Source organism: Propithecus coquereli, unplaced genomic scaffold (genome assembly GCF_000956105.1).
Source record: "Propithecus coquereli isolate 6110/MARCELLA unplaced genomic scaffold, Pcoq_1.0 Scaffold179, whole genome shotgun sequence".
Taxonomy (NCBI): domain Eukaryota; kingdom Metazoa; phylum Chordata; class Mammalia; order Primates; family Indriidae; genus Propithecus; species Propithecus coquereli.
This window is the reverse complement of record NW_012142634.1, coordinates 1,438,454-1,457,171: the sequence shown is the minus strand read 5'-3', so window position 1 is coordinate 1,457,171 and position 18,718 is coordinate 1,438,454. Positions and strand designations below refer to the sequence as shown.

General features: G+C 43.4%; 2 protein-coding genes across 3 annotated transcripts; both read left to right on the top strand.

Annotated features, from left to right (window-relative positions):
* Positions 1 to 485: 485 nt before the first annotated feature.
* On the top strand, positions 486 to 2,474 carry HMX2 (H6 family homeobox 2). Its single transcript, XM_012642402.1, has 2 exons — positions 486 to 995; positions 1,903 to 2,474. The coding sequence occupies exons 1-2, from the start codon at positions 728 to 730 to the stop codon at positions 2,454 to 2,456; spliced, it is 822 nt and encodes a 273-aa protein (XP_012497856.1). The 5' UTR covers positions 486 to 727; the 3' UTR covers positions 2,457 to 2,474.
* Positions 2,475 to 6,600: 4,126 nt separating this feature from the next.
* On the top strand, positions 6,601 to 17,839 carry BUB3 (BUB3 mitotic checkpoint protein). 2 transcript variants are annotated; one of them, XM_012642421.1, is made up of 8 exons: positions 6,601 to 6,834; positions 7,250 to 7,444; positions 7,994 to 8,063; positions 9,952 to 10,103; positions 12,748 to 12,906; positions 14,604 to 14,781; positions 15,043 to 15,259; positions 17,500 to 17,839. In XM_012642421.1, the coding sequence occupies exons 2-8, from the start codon at positions 7,250 to 7,252 to the stop codon at positions 17,507 to 17,509; spliced, it is 981 nt and encodes a 326-aa protein (XP_012497875.1). In that variant the 5' UTR covers positions 6,601 to 6,834; the 3' UTR covers positions 17,510 to 17,839. The 2 variants fall into 2 exon arrangements, with proteins under 2 accessions (XP_012497875.1, XP_012497873.1); XM_012642419.1 differs by having other exon boundaries at positions 16,261 to 17,836.
* Positions 17,840 to 18,718: the final 879 nt, after the last annotated feature.

The following is an 18,718-nucleotide window of genomic DNA, read 5'->3' as shown; positions in this document are numbered from 1 at the left end:
CGGCGGAAGAGCGTCAGTCTGCAGACGCTCCGAACCCACCTCACTCCTACGCGGGGCGCCGCGGACGAGGAGTGCCTGCCCACTGGGGCTAGAGGGGTGGAGGGCAGGGGGAGGGTCGTGAAGGGTCGGAGGCTTGATGACCCGTCCCCCGCGGAGTCGTGGGGCCACTCCAGCTTGTAGCCCCGTGCAGCCCCCGCCCCCGGAGAGGGTCGGGGTTTGAGGGGTCCGAGTCGCCACAGAGGCCAGGAACCTGGATTAGAATCTACGCTGCTTTCGGCCCCAGCTACCCTTGGTTGGACCGAGCTGATGCCCACCGGGTTCTCGACGAGCTCAGGGAGCACACCAGCTCTGTGTGCCCGGCCGGGGCTTTTTGAAAATTTCCGGGGCCGCTCGGCGGCGCTGCGATTGGCCGCGTTCGGGTAACCTCTATGCAAATGAGGCCGCGCCGCCTCCTCGCCGCCCGAGACCTGGCGAGCTGGCGGGCGAGAAAGGGGCATTCGCACCCGGGCTGGGCGGGCGCACCCAGAGCCAGGCGGGCAGGAACCCCGCGCAGCCGTCCCGTGTCCGCGTGTCCCCCGCGCCGAAGGGACGCCTCGCTAGCCTCGCCGCCCCCTCCCCCTGGATTCCCTCCCCGCCCCTCCCCCCTGCCTGCCTGCCTGCACCACCTTCCACCCAGATCGTCTCTAAAGGGAGTTCTTGGTTTCCTCTGATTTCTTATGAACCCAGGATGGGCAGCAAGGAAGATGCAGGCAAGGGGTGTCCGGCGGCCGGTGGCGTCTCCAGCTTCACCATCCAGTCCATCCTGGGCGGGGGGCCCTCGGAGGCACCGCGGGAGCCCGCTGGCTGGCCGGCCAGGAAGCGCAGCCTGTCCGTGTCCTCGGAGGAGGAGGAGCCGGACGACGGCTGGAAGGCGCCTGCCTGCTTCTGCCCAGACTCGCACGGCCCTAAGGAGCCGGGCCCCAAGCACCACCCCCCCATTCCTTTTCCTTGCCTGGGTAAGGATGCACTTCGCCAGTCCGGCAGCGAGCGAGCGAGCGCGAGGGGAGGGAGGCTAAGCGCCTTGCCAAGACTCCCATGCCAGGCCCCCACCGCCTAGAACTGCGGCTACCGGGGTTTGGGGCCGAGGGGAGGCGACGCGCGCACCTTGGTGCCTCCTCAGCCCGGCGTGCGCTGGGGGGTGGGGGGAGGCGGGGAGCACAGACCCCCGTGCGGTTCGGGCATCTTGGGACAGGTTGAGTTGGAGAGAGTGGACCACAGCGGGTGGAGCACCTACCCGGTGGTACACACAGCTCTGTCCTCAGTCCCTTTGCACATTGGATATTTTCCGGACAGGAGGTCTGCAAGTCGGGTCTAGGCAGTCTGTCTCTACCGAAATCTCTTTCTGCGTCTTTTTCCTCCTCTCTCTGTCTCTGTCTCTTCCTCGAAATGATTAGCACTCCAAGATGATTGACAATGGTGCGTTTCAGAGATGGTTCCTCTTTACAACATCTGACGAAAGGGAGCCCCGCGTTAGTCCTTAGCGTGATTTCCAAACAAACGGCCTGTGAAATGATGGTACCCTATAAAGCTCGAGGAACTCTTCCAGCTCGGTTATTACAGGGCAAAATCGCCTTTTGTAAAATGATGCTAATGTTTCCCCTCCAGACCTTCTCTCCCAGTTGCCACTTGCCCCTTCATAAAGGTGGGAGCACAGAGACCTTAGACTCGGAGTAGCTGGGTGCCTCTCCTGTTGCTTTTTAAAGGCTGGGGTGCTGGGTGCCAGCAAGAGGGAGAAGAGGAGGGGGGTGGTAACTTGGGGCCAAGGCTGCAGGTGCCTGCCAACCGCCTGGTCTCGGGAAGAGCTGGGAGTCTCCGAGGAGGCTCCCCAACTCCAAGGCCTTCTTGTCTGTTCTCGCTCCTCAGGTACCCCCAAGGGCAGCGGAGGCGCGGGCTCGGCGGGCTCGGAGCGCACGCCTTTTCTCTCTCCTTCGCACCCGGACTTTAAGGAAGAGAAAGAGAGGCTCTTGACCGCGGGCTCGCCCTCGCCAGGGTCAGAGCGGCCGAGGGACGGCGGCGCCGAAAGGCAGTCGGGGGCGGCCAAGAAGAAGACGCGCACTGTCTTCTCGCGCAGCCAGGTATACCAGCTGGAGTCCACCTTCGACATGAAGCGCTACCTGAGCAGCTCGGAGCGCGCCTGCCTCGCCTCCAGCCTGCAGCTTACCGAGACCCAGGTCAAGACTTGGTTCCAGAACCGCCGCAACAAGTGGAAGCGGCAGCTCTCGGCGGAGCTGGAGGCGGCCAACATGGCGCACGCGTCGGCGCAGACTCTGGTGGGGATGCCGCTGGTGTTCCGGGACAGCTCGCTGCTGCGCGTGCCGGTGCCCCGCTCCCTCGCCTTCCCCGCGCCGCTCTACTACCCCGGCAGCAACCTCTCGGCCTTACCTCTCTACAACCTCTACAACAAGCTCGACTACTGACCGGCCCGCCGCCCCGCGCCGCCCGCCTGCTCCCGGGCCGCCCCGGCCGCCTCCAGCTCCCCGCTGAGTCTGTCGCGCGCCGCACCCTTCGCAGGGCTCCGAGCAAGGGGGCGTTTCCAGAAATATTAAGAAATACACCATGTGTATTCTTTATCTCTTATTTATGGCTTCTGCCCTACTTTTTGTTTTGATTGTTTCGGGTATTTATCGGCATTCTTCAAGCCAGGTAGCCTGCTTTCTACCCAAACCGAACCAATACTCTTTGAAAACCGTTTGGAGGGGGATGTTCTCGGGTGGTGGTGGGAAACGGAGTTTTGGCCAGTTCGGCTTTGGTTGGTAGAAAAAAAATCAGAAAAACACTGGCAAAACAGGTACACTCCTCCCACATATATACACCTGTTTATGTACATGCACACGCTCTCGGCCAGGCCAGGCCTCTGGGACTTTGGACAAGTATCTAATTGCCTCGTTTCATTTCCCTCATCCGGAGGATGGGTAGGGGCGAAAGGGGGAGAGTTCAGATGTGTAAATATTTTTAAAGAGAAAAAAATAAAACATTTTAAACATCGTTGCTAACTTTGGTGGGATTGATTGCCCCGGCAGGATGACGCGCGGGAGATTTTCAGGCTTTTCGGTGGAAGGGGCTTGCAGGCACCTGTCTGCAAGAGTCTGGCTCGTATCACGTGGAGGGTGGGGCGGGGGTCAGGGGTTAAAAGTCGGGACCTTGGCGCCGCCCAGACTGCATGTGGCTAGAGCTGTCCGACCCCGGTGCCAGTAATTCTCGCTCGGGCTGGGACGCACCCCGGCTGGAATCCAGCTCCAGATCCCGAGCCCGGAAAGACAAAGGAGTGGAGGTAGGCCTTGCTGCTGAAGCGATTGCCTTCGGGAACCAGCCCAGCCGAGCGGCATCTTCCCAGCAATGGAATCGCCTTGAGCTTGGCCACAGCTGGGCACGCTACGGCGTAGCCCGACTCTGCCGCTGAGCCTCCTCTGCAAGGGCGCAGGGCAAGCGGCGGCGCTGCCAGTACCCGGTAAAGTGTCGGCTTTGCTGCCCTGAGACTGGCGTGACTGGCTTGCCGCTGCGCCCAGTTCCCTAGCCGGTGGTAGTTGCTTGTTCCGCACGGAGCGAGAACTGGGAGCAGTAAAGCCGCTCTTCGGCCTAGGAGGGATCCAAGACCTGAGACCAGGCAAAAGGCGCAGGAGGCAAAGGCTCTTCCCCAGTCTTTTGTGGTTAATAGTTTGCATTGCGCGCGTGGCTGGATCAGTGGCCAGCACGCTGCTTCACGCGCCGAATGGAAACGTGACGCGCGGCGGGGGCGCCCACGGACTCCCGCGCTGACACCTGCCGCCGCGCCCGGGCTGGGAGGGCGCTGCACCGAGAGAAGGCGAGTGGCGTGCAAATCGCAGACTCTCGCTCCCGTTAGATCGCAGCCACCTGTTCTGGTAAAACGTCGGAAAAGGAAGCATGAGCTGGGAGGAGGCCAATGGTTCAGCACCACGTGGGGCTAGCTGCTCGGTCCTCCTACCTCGGGGACCCCAGCCCCGCCGAGCAGGTGCAGAGGAGCCAGGAGTCCGCAGCGCAGAGGCTCGATCTCATCCGCTAGAAGGAAAACATTTGCGTGTGAAACTTGTCTTTTTGAGCTGAGAGGACTAGAAATTATATACATTTTGTGAATATATTCAGAATATCTGTCAACGTCTTTGTGACCCACAGTACTGTGTAAAATGTCTGGCCAAAAAGATTCGATCTAATATTGTCCTTTTTGAGATCATGTTTTTTTCTTCTCACATTAGATTTAGTAAAAATCACAGTCTATTCCAAGGTGACGTCAGAAGGATGTTATCCAAGAACATATTTGTCAATACTAGATTAGTTCAATTGCATTTTTTAAATTTCAACTGAGTTCACATCAATAAATATTTACTGTGCCCTAGTGCATGCTGAGAAACTATGCTAAATATTGGGTAGTCAGAAAACAAAGTGACATTGGATCCCATTTTTTCCTGATTTATTTTATAGATACACTTTATTTCAATGAAGTTCTCTTGTTATGATGACCCTCTTTAAATTCTTTTCCTCTAAAGTTGCTGTTTGAATATTCCATGAAGAAACAAGCAAATTGCTTCCAAAGAACTGCTTGTACAGGAATACTCTATCCATATCATTTTTGCTTGCATTTCAGTAGATTACAACTTTAACAAGAGCTGATGGTTTTAACAGTATCGTGCCACTATATCCTCCTTGGGCTTGCTTTTGTTATAGGAAATGGTTTCTTCTACTCACTGTAGGCATTTAATGACAGTGATTTTGCCCTTAATATTTATGGGAAGGATCCTTTTCCAGTGTATCATAATGTGTATATCTCCCTCTTTACTAAAACAGAAATTAGCAGTCAATGGTGACCCAACAGTGTAATTAGTTTTTAGGAATTCCTCTCTCTCACAGGTAACTATTAAACACACACGCACCCCACTGCATTTGGATTTAAAATGTTGTTCAAGACTCCATTGTTGCCAGATTTCCTATCTCAAGACTATCAATTCATTTGAATAATCAGCAAAATCACCAGCCTCCTTTCAGGCTCTAAACTGGATTTAAAAGATTGACGTTTCTTAAAACTCAAATCGAGTCAGGCTGCAACTACATGCCCAGAGGGACCTGAATCATACACACACTGGATAATGAAATACACTTAGATTTTATTAGTGGATAATTCATGCTCAGAATCTTGGAACACTAATAAAATTAAATAAACAACTGGGAGAAGGAACCAAATAAGTCAGGAGATAAAATCATTTAGCTAAAGTTAGAAGTAAGGAACTGCATTTTAAAATTTTGAACTTGGCCATTAACTTGTTGAAAAAGAAGGCATAGAGAACCAAGGACTGGTGAGGAAGAAGGGCGAGAAATTTTTAGTAATATCAATGCAATAGGCAGAAATGTGGTAGTTGTTGTTATAAGTACATTTATTGTGTCGGGAATCATAAAAAGAGGTGCATACAATACCGGGTGTGTGAATGCATAAAAATCAACAACACTTTCTCCTATTAATGTATCTTAAAAACAAAACACTTTAACCCCAACAATTTCCTCTCACTTCCTGCAACGTCACATAATAAAGCAAAAAATTTTCTTCACAAAAAGGCAATGAAAAAGAGGTTATAGTATAGATTAAATTTAAAATTTCAGTGAGCCTTTGACGTTCAAGAGTAACTCAGTCACTTCATTCCACTGATTAAGTATTGCTTTTCTTTCATGGAGATAAAATAATTTCTCATTGCAGAACAACCTTCTTGATCCTCATTTCTGGAGGATTCTAGAAACAGCAAATGGAGCAAACTGAGCCTGCAATTCTGTGGAGTGGCAGGGCAGGGTGGAAGGGGAGAGGCTTCTCTAGCTGTCAGTTTAGCACCCTACTATAAACATGTCTCTAAAAGAAGCAGCTGTGTGAGCTTTAACACATTGCAGAGTATTGTTTCCCAGGCTGTTCACTCTTCTAGACCGGGAGTTCCTCCAGGGCAAGGGCTAGTCTGATTAAATGCCTCTTCCCAGAGCTCTCCTCAGGCCCAGCATATAGCGGACGCTCAATAAAAATGTTTGCGGAAAGATGGGATGGAGAGATAAAGCATAATATAAATAAGGATGAGTTTCTGAGAGATCAGCAAAACTTGGTGCAGTGGGAAATGGGAGACCTTGGTTCATCGGTGAAAACTCCAGGAAAATGAGAAAAAAATCAAGGCAAATAATGCAATTGATTAGAGCAAATATTTCCTTCTCTACTCCAATTTTTGGTTAGCTTCACGGGCGTATGCACATCCGGGGAAGGGGATAGTAATGTAGCTCTATAGGACTATGGACCAAAATGGAATTCTTGGGTCTGAGAGACTAACTGCTGGGTTGGGGGCCAAGGGGGAGCGCCACGGGAGGAGGTGGAAAGAGGATCTTTCCCGCCTACTATTCCGAGGGCAGGCAGAACGTCAGTCCCTGCAAGACTACATCTTCCAGCGTGCCGCAAACGGGCCTGAAAGGACGCGAACGCAGCCTTGGCGCGATGCTCCTTGGGAATTGTAGTTTCCACTCGTCCAGCTTGAACTCGGGTGCCTCAGCATGGTGGTAAAATGAGACCACGTGATCGGAAAAGCCGCGGTTTCCCTTTGAGCCGGAACAGGATGACTGGGTTGACCGACGCCGGGCAGCTGAGCGGACCAATCGGCTGTCTAGAGTGAGACGTTGGCTTTTGAAATCAGCCAATGGCAGGCCTATGCTGGAGTTTCCTCTCCGCCTCCTTCACCCAGCCCGCGAGTGCTCCGAGGGAGGCGAGGAGGCGGCGGCGGCAGCGTTGAGCGGCGGAAACGTTACCTCTGAGGGGTGCCCAAGGTAAGGGGGCTAGGCGACGGGGCGCAGGAGCAGACTCTCCGGGAACTCCCCAGGCCCGCAGCTAGTAGAGCCGTTCGCAGGGCATCCCGTTTCGCTTCTATTGTTTCCGCTGTATTTTAGGGGCGTCCGGGGCGACGGGCCCCAGGAGCGCGGAGAGGGAAGGGTCCGGGGTGCAGGCACCGCCGCTGGCCAGGCTGGGAGCTGGGCTTAGGGGTGCGGCCGCACGGGCTTGGCCAGTTGGGGCGCGGCGGGGGACGCCTGGAGGGGGTAGAGTCCTGCCCGTGGCGGGAAGCAGGCTCTGCGCAGGCGCAGAGGCTCCTCGCCGTCTTTCTCTCGGCCCCTCCCCCTGGGATCCCCCACTACCTGGCCATCACCCCGGGACCTTGAGGACTCAGATAGGGCACCTGTTCTGCAGATGACCGGTTCTAACGAGTTCAAGCTGAACCAGCCACCCGAGGATGGCATCTCCTCGGTGAAGTTCAGCCCCAACACCTCCCAGTTCCTGCTGGTGTCCTCCTGGGACACGTCCGTGCGCCTCTACGATGTGCCGGCCAACTCCATGCGGCTCAAGTACCAGCACACCGGTGCGGTCCTGGATTGCGCGTTCTACGTAGGTGTTCTCCTTTTCCGCTCCTGTGCTTTTGTTGTATTATGTGTGATCTCCCATGTTAGTAGCGTCTCTTTTTCCAGGATTGGGTAGAGGCTTCTGTCAGTGGAATTATTTGGACAGTTCTTTAGCTTTTCCGGAACACTTGCGTTGAGCCAGCTACCGTTTTGTGTTGGGGACTTGCCAACTTCAGAAACTTGGTCTGCCCATTCAAGTTTGTGTAGTAACCCTGTAAGCTTTCTGGACATAAGATAATCGTTTTTGGAGATTTGCAACAAGACCGTTTTGGCTGCCTTATTAAACGGAACTTTGAGAAAGAATGCCTGTTTACTCTCAGTGTGAACATGATGAAGCAGCTCTCCCTTAATTTGATGACAGAAGAGTTTTGTGATCACTTGCTTTTTTATGCTGTTTTTTGTTTGTTTACTATGAGTAGTTGAGCCCAGTGTATGTATTATCCTGAGCATAAACTAAACAGTTGACTGTAGAAATAGGAATTTTGAAATACTTCCTAAAGCTCCAAGTTTTAAGTGGTTCAAAACTATTTTTTAGGATCCAACACACGCCTGGAGTGGGGGATTAGATCATCAATTGAAAATGCATGATTTGAACACTGATCAAGGTAATATGAACACATTTTTAACAGTTTGTTTTCTTAGCTAGTGTACGAGGGTATAAACGTTTAATAAGAGTGGCTCCTAAATTGCTTGTTTACCAAGTTACTTCTGAATTGCTTAGCTACCAAGTTGCTTAGGTACAGGTAAAAGTGTTTTGGATTTAGCATTTTGTTGTTTAAATGATAACCATTAAGTTACTGATCACAGAATGTCATGCATGTATTTTTGCAGTAAAGCCCACATTATGATCACCATCCTAAATGTTTACATGAAGTGACATTTAAGTATTTGGCCTTTACCTGGTCATTAGAAGTGTATTAGATCCTGTAGTGGTCTCTGTTTCGTTAGGATTTCCCAAAGCAGTGCCGATGTTTCAGAGTTCTCTTTTCAGAAGCTAGTTTAGTTTAAGCTGAAGGAAGATAGGTTTTTAAAAAGCTAACAGTATGAAATAAGTAATCATGTCCGTGTTAATCCTGCTTTATAGTTATTTAGCAGTAGAATATGTTTCAATTGCATTTATTGTATGAGGAACAACATGATGCATTTTCTTTCAGTTAAAAAATTTCTTAGAGTCCCAGATATGAAATGACTTTTTTGAGACAGAGTCTCACTTTGTTGCCTGGGCTAGAGTGAGTGCCGTGGCGTCAGCCTAGCTCACAGCAACCTCAAACTCCTGGGCTCAAGCAATTCTACTGCCTCAGCCTCCCGAGTAGCTGGGACTACAGGCATGTGCCACCATGCCCGGCTAATTTTTTCTATATAGATTTTTAGCTGTTCAATTAATTTCTTTCTATTTTTGGTAGAGACGGGGTCTCGCTCTTGCTCAGGCTGGTCTGGAACTCCTGAGCTCAAACAATCCTCCCGCCTCGGCCTCCCAGAGTGCTAGGATTACAGGCGTGAGCCACCGCGCCTGGCCTTGACTTACTCTAATTTTTATGGTGATACTGGGGCAGGGTAGAGATTGAAATGGCACCCAAATACATAGAGCTCTCTAGCCGAGCATTTGTTTATGTGTACATTAGGTGTAGGTATACTTGGAAGGAAATGTCAGGGCACAGAGATATGTCTAAATAGAGGATAAGTTGGACAATGGAAGGATGGATGATGGATGGGCACATTTTGTCAAAAAGAAGTGACTTTGCATGAAAGTCACTTTCTTATGTAACTTAGAACTGCAAACATTTGATTTTGCCAGTAGCTTACTCTGTGTAGTAAGTTAGCTTGCATGTTTAGGTTGTATTTGTTCAGAAACTTGGGGGGAAAAACTCTGAAAAGCAAACTTAAACATTTTCGATATTAGATTATAACTTAGAGAATTAGCTGTTTATTTTCTGAAGGTCATTGCCAAACTTCATCAAATTCTTTTCTAAATGAAATATTTTTAAAAAGATAGCAATCCTGTTTGAGGGTGAAGACCATATATTGTTCATTTCTTATATTCTTAGCACAGATTTTGGCACATAGTAGATGTTATTTGAATGAATAAATGAGATAGTATGAAGGTTGAAATTGAAAAGAAAGAAAATGTGTATTGAAAATTTGACCTACCATGAAAACCAAGTGGAATAATCATAAGACTTCACCCCCAGCTCTCATAATACTATAGCCTTATGAGTAAGATTTTTATCAGCATTGGCTTAGTGTTCAAGGTAAGTGTTGTTGAGATCCAGAAGACCAGAGTTCTCCACTCATTTGTGCTGTAAGGTGAACAAAGAGGAATGGGTATCTTTTTGTAGTCATGGAGATTTTTCTGTATACAGACATTTCTGTGGAGTTGGATGAGGCAGATTCATTATACTTGAATGTTTACTTTGTTAGTTCATTTTAGGAATATTTGTTTAGTCGAGGTAGTAAAGCTAGATGTTGGGTTTTTCCCCCTTCCTTTTCCTATAGAAAATCTTGTTGGAACCCACGATGCCCCTATCAGATGTGTTGAATACTGTCCGGAAGTGAATGTGATGGTTACTGGAAGTTGGGATCAAACAGTTAAATTGTGGGATCCCAGAACTCCTTGTAATGCTGGGACCTTCTCTCAGCCTGAAAAGGTAGGCTCTTTATATTCATCCCTGGAGTTACGGTTCTTGGGATGATTTGTCTTGATGCATATTTGATGAATATGCTGCTGAATTCAGAGGTAGAGAATTGACAAAGAATCTGTCTTATAAACACAACTACATAAAGATGCTTTAATGCAAAGGAAAATTAACTTTGGGATTTTGGCCAGCTTTTTTCTCTCAGTTGTACTGGAGAGTAAGTACTAGCTTAAATGAACCTGCTTCCATGTATTGTTAACGCTTTAACTCTCAGGACTTAGAAGCAACTCAGCAGCCAGAAAGAAAAGTCATTGAGCAAAGACTGTTCGATTGTCTTAAATTGGGTTTGATATGCCTGTACCAAAAAATGGGATGCAGCATCACTCATTGTCATTTGTGACCAGAGGTTTCATTTGAATTGACTGTTAAGAGGGTGAAGTGGGTTATCATTTCAAGTTTAATGAGAAAGGTGTTTATGTTTCCTGGCTTTTACTGTTTGTGTATTTTTTCAGTGCTGACAGTTGTAGTTTCAAGGCTTTTAGTGAACAAAGCTTTTTAAAATGGAAACTTTGTGTATTCTAACCTTTTGATCTGTATGATGAAAGTGTAATTGAGCATTCTTACTGTATCCTCATCAGACTTTATCAGGTGGTAGTTAATTTTAAAGATTGATTGTTTTACCAGTTAAAAGGTATCCTTCACTTGATTCTATTTCCTCAGTGTAAATATACTATTCAATTCCTGTTAGCCATCATTATATACAGTAGTGCATCCACAGAGCCATTATTTTTGTCACATCACAGTTGAATCTACTCCTGGCAAGACCTTTGTTCAAAATGAAATAATTGCATTGTTTCTAGTTTTGATTTATGGTTGTATGTAACATGTTAAGAACTGTGATAAATTGCTGACAGAGTATCATATAATGGACAGCCACACTGAATCAAGCTGCTTATTGGTTCAGCAAGGTTCATTATGTCACTTTTTTTAATACTTTCTTTGATAAATGTATATACCTAGTCAGTAGCATGACAGTGGTTTCACTTGATTTACGATCAGTGGGGATAGAAAGCACTATTAGAAGCTTGTGTGTCACATGTATAGTAAAGATTTAAAATAAAATTCCCAATATAATTGTACCATTATAAATCGATCTCTTCCTGGATTCTGTATTTTTTAAATTTGGTACTTCATACATCTTAGGTTAATTTTCATTTTTCTACATATGTTTTGTTTTCTGAGCAAACTATGATACATTTTGTGATATTTCTCATTTAAATCTGCTTATATAAAATCTGTTGTTTTTGAATCTTTTTAATTCTTTATTTTTCCCTTGGTCACATTAGTTTTTGAATTTTAAGGCCAGATTATAGAGACTGTCAGGACATTGCATTGTTACATCTACCTTGGTTCTTCAACTTGTGGTCTGTAGTTTGGTTTAATTACTGAATGTTAAAAATATGTCTTACCATGTCACGAGGCCTCTACATTTTTTACAAAAGTTCTTCCGGTTTGGAAATAATAGGTCAGATTAGAGTTTCTTATTAATTGAAACTAATACTCAGAGCACAGTTATGAACCTCAAGTCTAGATTTAAAAGAAATAGGCTAGGTGTGGTGGCTCACGCCTGTAATCCCAGCACTTTGGGAGGCCGAGGCGGGAGGAGAGCTTGAGCCCAGGAATTCTAGACCAGCCTGGGTAACATAGTGAGACCCTGTCTCTACAAAATAAATAAATAAATAAATAAAAGACAATATGACGAGGAAAATATTTTTTGCCGCCTTTGTCATGAATTTGCTACCTCTGTTTGGTTTCCAAGTAACATTATATTTGCAAATAAACTACTAAATCTTTGCAGGAAATTCTGTGATTTTTGTGGAAATTTTAATATTGAAGAAAGGTATTATGAGAGTGGGAAAAAATAGGGAATAAGATGCTTTTTAAAATTTTCCCTAAAGTGAACTTCTGTCTTGCATGTGTAGTATGACGTCAGGGCACAAGAATTTGCTTTGTTGTATTCCAGACCACTATTCTTGTGTTTTAATTTTGAGTTTGTATGCCACCAAAAGCAGCTTAACAGCAAATTAATGATGGCTCCCTCGCTCTTCCTGGAAAGGCCTATTTATTCACTTTAACAGCTGGGAAAAAATCAAGATTTTTAAAGATTTCATTTTATAAATGAAATCTTCCAAAACGTGGTTATAGGAAAATAACTTTCAAAATGATTGGTTTGTGAAAAGCTAGAAGTCCATCGAAAAGTGTCTTGAATTATTTTATGCCTTTATTGTCTCATTTTTGAGTGTTTTTTTTGTTTTTTTTTTTTTTACATTTTTGTTTCTAAATGAATCAATAAGGCTGGGAAAAATTTAGTTTGTTTTAGTAAGGAAGAGAATTAAATCATCAAAAGTGCCTTTCCAGAATTAAATGGAATGTATATTATATGATACTTGGTGAAGTGTTGAGAATATCCTGGGTTTGCTATTTGTATGAATTACTTAGTTTGAATAACTTCAGTATCTAAAATTGGTACCTGTGGTGGGAACCCAATCAGCTAAAATTTTTTATGGTTTTATGATTAGATTGGACTTTATTTTGGGGCAAAAGGCCATTTCAGGCAAATAGATGATTTTTAGCAAATTTTGTTCTCTTTTAAAAGGTGTATACCCTCTCAGTGTCTGGAGATCGGCTAATTGTGGGAACAGCAGGCCGCAGAGTGTTGGTGTGGGATTTGCGGAACATGGGCTACGTGCAGCAGCGCAGGGAGTCCAGCCTGAAATACCAGACTCGCTGCATCCGAGCGTTTCCAAACAAGCAGGTACTGAGCTATCCTCTCTTCCCCTTTCTGGACTTTAAAAAATAATATCTTTTGTAATAATGATTCAGTCACTTCCTTTAAAGCTTTTTATTTTTGAGTAGTTATTTAGAATTTGTTAATATTTTTGACGGCCTTGTGTTAAAAGGTAATGTGTTAACCGCCACCTTAGAAAAGACCTTGATATTCAGAGAGGTTAAGTAATCTGTCCAGGATCACCCAGTGGTATGAATAGAGGTCTTCTGATTTATTTTTGTGATCCTGGTCCAGGATCCTTGATAGACGTACACTAATCAAAGAAAGTTTTGCTGATATTTCAGTTTACAAATCAGCGAATTAAAATTTATATCTGGAAATTTTGGTTTATGGAATTTGCTGTTGTCTTTTTTAACCCTAATACTAATGGAGTTCTTTCCCCATTTGACAATAGAACTTTGATTTTTTTTTTTTTTTTTGGTAAAGAACTCATCTGAGGTTAGAGAGGCAGTGCCCCTCATATAATGACTAATTCTTGATGTACAGGGTGGGTCACCTTCCATCATCATCACTAAATGAGATTGCCTGTTTATTAGTGAGCTCCCTCTTACCTGAGTCCTTAAAGTTCTAAGGGGAGCTGGTATTGTGCTGTGCTGCAATAGGAATTTCGCAAGAAGAAAAGTTATTAAAAACAGCGGGTATCTTTGGAACCTTATGGTTGTTGTTTAGTGGTTGTGGGACTTGAAGCAGTTATGTCAGTTATTCTCTTGTCCCCTTATCTCAAAAGGCCAGTACCTCAATGGTGATCATAGCTCTTTTTTTCAGGAAATTATAAGTTTCTGTTGAAGGTAAGGAATTGCAGTTATGTGAAATTTTAGAGATTTAAATAGGTGATTAAAATATGCTTACATTGTAAACGTTATTTTAATGTCTTTGTATGTAAAATTTTCTGTTGGACTAGCTCTACTTTATAATGGAAATTTAAAAGCAGGATTTTACTGATTTCTTTTTTTCTTTGTAAGCAGTTTTTGGGAATAAATCTTTTTCATACCTTGAAGTAGATTAAAAAGAAAACGTAAAACAGATTTCATATTTAGTGTGTTATCTCTCTTATTTTTTTTTTTTTGAATATTGTCATTTCAAGGAAAGGCAAGGAAAGGTTTAAAATTATAAACCACTGTTGAATATTCCTGAAGATCTGTTATGTGCACGCCTACTTGCTGCAGTAAATGCAAAAGGTGGAATGATTAAGGTGGAAGACTGATGTTCCAGTTGATTTGGATTATTGATGCCCCCAATGAAGGAAACAGTTTTTACAGTTGTTAGAGATAAAGAGTTATAGAACATAGAATGTATTTTAATTGAGGGAACACATTTGAGTCCCCTTTTAAGTAGCACAACAATAATATTAAAACACTTTAAAATTCTTGTTTAGTTTGACAAAATAACTGGATCCTTTTGATGGCGATATGCAAGACACTGGTACAGTGAAGAAAGCAAGTGATGATAGCCTTATTTTTTCTGAAATAGGTATTAGTGTTCTTAGCTTTTTAGAATTGTCATAACTATGTTAGTATAGCTTAAAAATTTTGTTAAAACATGGCTGTATTTCTTGTTTTTGAAATAGTCATCTTTCTTTAGTGTGGGTTGAATTTGGAAATTAGTGCCTTGTTTTTGGAAACTGGATTTTTACCATTTTTGTTTTCTGGTTCCCCTGTTGGCAGGGTTACGTATTGAGCTCTATTGAAGGCCGAGTGGCAGTTGAGTACTTGGACCCAAGCCCTGAAGTACAAAAGAAGAAGTATGCCTTCAAATGTCACAGACTTAAAGAAAATAATATTGAGCAGATTTACCCAGTCAATGCCATTTCCTTTCACAATATCCACAATACATTTGCCACAGGTGAAGTATGGCATGCTAACCTATATCTGATTAAGATAATATCAATTTTTTAAATTAATTGAACACTCCTCATTTATGCTTAGGTGGAATTTAAAAAAATAAAATTGTGCTGACTGTTTAAAGTATTTAGCAGAAAAGTCTGGTACAGTACTTCTTGGGGAAAATGTAATTTCTATCACCTTAAAAATTAAGTGTTAAGATAATGGTTATTTTTGTGTCTGGTATTAAGAACCATTTTAATTATTTTGAAATTACTTCTAGGTGGTTCTGATGGATTTGTAAATATTTGGGATCCATTTAACAAAAAGCGACTGTGCCAGTTCCATCGGTACCCCACCAGCATCGCATCACTTGCCTTCAGTAACGATGGGACTACGCTTGCAATAGCATCATCATATATGTATGAAATGGATGACACAGAACATCCTGAAGATGGTATCTTCATTCGCCAAGTGACAGATGCAGAAACAAAACCCAAGTGAGTATGCTTCACCTGTATTTGAGCCTTTTCTTGCATTCAACCCAGGATTTATTAATTTTTCTAAATTCATGAATAGCATTGTTGATGCCTGCTCGATATTACAGCTGGCTGTAGGGTTGGAGTTGATGTTATCATGTTCTCCCAAGCTTTCAATATCCGTAGGTTGATAGACGTCTGATGGATAAAATTGTGCCTAGTTGTTTTGTAGAGAAGAATGTCAAACTCTCATTCTTCTTGAATAGGCTCTATTATTTGAATCTCTGGAGTTATTACTAGCTCATTGCTTCAAAATTAAGTTGAGGAATTCAAGAATAATTTATTTTAGCAAATACTATTTAAGATATTTAAGAATTTGAACTGCCAAAAATCTTTCCTCTCCACAGAGGTTGTGTCTTTAATATTTACACAAAATGAGTGACCTTGAGGTCTTATTGGAAACCCACAGTAATACAGCCTTGCCTGGAATTGCAAATTTCCTTAGTTTTGAAATTTTCATAGATGTCTTTGGTTCTTGGTTATATCTATTGACTGAGAGGAGCCATTTACATTTTTTGATACCAACAGGGCAAAGCTTTTTACTTAATTATTTCTACCAGGCTTAAGGAAAAACTGATACTTAGGCATGTGTTAAATGTTACACCATAAAATACCTACCCTAAGTGTCTTTGTCCTGTTCCTTGTCCCTCTCCTCCCAGGCCCTTGAAGGAAGTCCTCAATAAATATTTGTGGAATAACTGAATGTTTTCAGGATTCCTATACTTTTCTGAATTAAGATGAGTATAGCACCCTTGCTAATTGGTTTAGCCTCTGAGAATGGACAGAATATTAAGTATTCTATATCAGATACGCTTTTACAGGTTTGACTTTAGAGAAAGTTTTAGCATGTGAAGCCTGTTGGATAAAGGGCTGTGTTTGCATTTAATCTGTCACTTTTGTATCTCCTGTCCTGGCCAGCCATTTTGATCTCATGCTGTTCTTTTTTTCTTTTGAACTTGTAGGTCACCATGTACTTGACAAGATTTCATTTACTTAAGTGCCATGTTGATGATAATAAAACAATTCGTACTCCCCAATGGTGGATTTATTACTATTAACAAAGAAACCAGGGAAAATATTAATTATAATATTATAAGAACCTGAAAATAATGGAAAAGAGGTTTTTATTGATTTTTTTTAAATGAACACTTTCTTAAGTGCATGAGATGGTTTGATGGTTTGCTGCATTAAAGGTATTTGGGCAAACAAAATTGGAGGGCAGTGACTACGCTTTTGAGAATCAGTTTTGACTTCATTGATGATTTTTGTTTCCACTGTGGAAATAAATGTAAATAAATATAGGTAATAAAAATCCCTTTGCATTCTTTCTGAACCTCAAATGGTAGAGGAAAGGCTCTTGAGCCATTTGTTTCTTTTGCTGGTTATAGTTGCTAATTCTAAAGCTGCTTCAGACTGCCTCATGAGGAGGTTAATCTACAATTAAACAATATTTCCTCTTGGCCGTCCATTATTTTCTGAAGCAGATGGTTCATCATTTCCTGGGCTGTTAAACAAAGCAAGGTTAAGGTTAGACTCTTGGGAATCAGCTAGTTTTCAATCTTATTAGGGTGCAGAAGGAAAACTAATAAGAAAACCTCCTAATATCATTTCGAGACTGTAAACAATTATTTATTAGCAAACAATTGATCCCAGCAGGGCAAATTGTTTGAGTCAGTAATGAGCTGAGAAAAGACAGAGCATATCTGTGTATTTGGAAAAATAATTGTAACGTAATTGCAGTACATTTAGGCAGGCATCTATTTGGACCTGTTTCTATCTCTAAATGAATTTTTGGAAACATTAATGAGGTTTACATATTTCTCTGACATTTATATAGTTCTCATGCCCATTTCAGTTGCCCAGCCGCTGGTGATTAAGGTTAAAAAGAAAAAAATTATACTGAGAATGAGATTCATTTCAATATAATGCGCTAAAGCAGAACACGAACTTAGCTCGGCCTATTCGAGGTAGTTCCAAGTAGTATTTTTGTTGTCAAATTTTTATTTTTAATTTACATTATTTGCAAATGTATGTCTCTGAGTAGGACTTGGACCTTCCCTGAAGTTTATTTTATCCATGATGTATTTTTAAAAAAATTCCTTTGATACAGAGAAGGGTCTTATTTTTATTTTTTATTTGTTTCAGTGAAAACTTGGTATAAATCTGAACCCATCTTTTGAAATGTATTTTCTTCATTGCAGGTCCACCTAATCATCTCCTGAAAGTGGTTTCTCTATGGAAAGCTTTGTTTGCTTCCTACAAATACATGCTTATCCCTTAAGGGATGTGTTATAGTCATTGTGGACACCTTATTTAGTATGTGGATTTCTCTGTTCTTACAAGAAACCTGTTTGTGTACCCTTTAATACTTTTTAGTATGAGGAATCTTCGTGTCTTTGTGCAGTAGTCTGAAGAATTCCCCTTCCCACCCACAAGCAAGCCCAAGTTGCTGTTTATGAGCATTTGAGCTCTTTTCTGTAATATAACCTAAACCTGTTATTTCCATGCTGTCTAATAAATCAGAGATTCAGAACCTTTAAATGTTGGATGTTTTTAAATGTTGGTAATTAATGTAATTTACTACTTAAAAAGGCTTCTGTAAAGCAAAATTCTCTTCATCAAGGGCATGTTGGGGATGACATTTTACCTTTAAGTCCACTCTGCCTCGTTTAATTATGTCTACTCTGATGTACGTTGGGGATTTAGTCCTGGATAAAGTGATTTGTTGGAGTTCAGCCATTTCCCTCATGCCCGTTGGCGGATCAGCAGGGCCCTTGAGCCAACTGTGCAGCTTCACCCAGGAGGGGCAGAGACTTCACGGCAGCCTCTGGGTGCCCTTTAGCACAGCGTTCTCCTAGTCGTGCCAGTGCAGTAGCACTCTCGTAGCTTGTGCAGTCACATGCTGATGAAATCATCGTCCACGCAGAGAGCCAAATGACAGACCCTTCTGTACCTAGCCATCAAGTGCTAAATCAAAGCGAAGCCCTTGGGATGGTAAATAATGTAATAGCCAGGGACTAACTGGGGGTATTGGTTCTTTGATGATATGCTTTTTAAAGTCGTAACCACTTTGTTGAGGACAGCATAAATTTAAAACGTGGTATAACTGAAAGAGAATTAATACAGCACTGTTAAAGGTGACTAAATTAAAGCAGTGTCGTGGACCTGTTTTTGAGGTTGTGGTGTGGGAGAGCTTATTTTGTGGACCCATCTGGATGTCTTGTCTCTTAAAACCAAATGTGTCTCCCTGCCTCCCCTGCATACCCCTTAACCAGCCCTCCTCCACGGTTTGCCTGTTTATGAGGATAGCCACTTTCCCCAAATTACCTGGATGTAGTTACCTTGGCCTTTTCGTTGGTTTCTGTTGTCTGGATTCTTAAGTGTCTTCTTCCATTTATCTTTCTTTTCTTCCTACTGCTG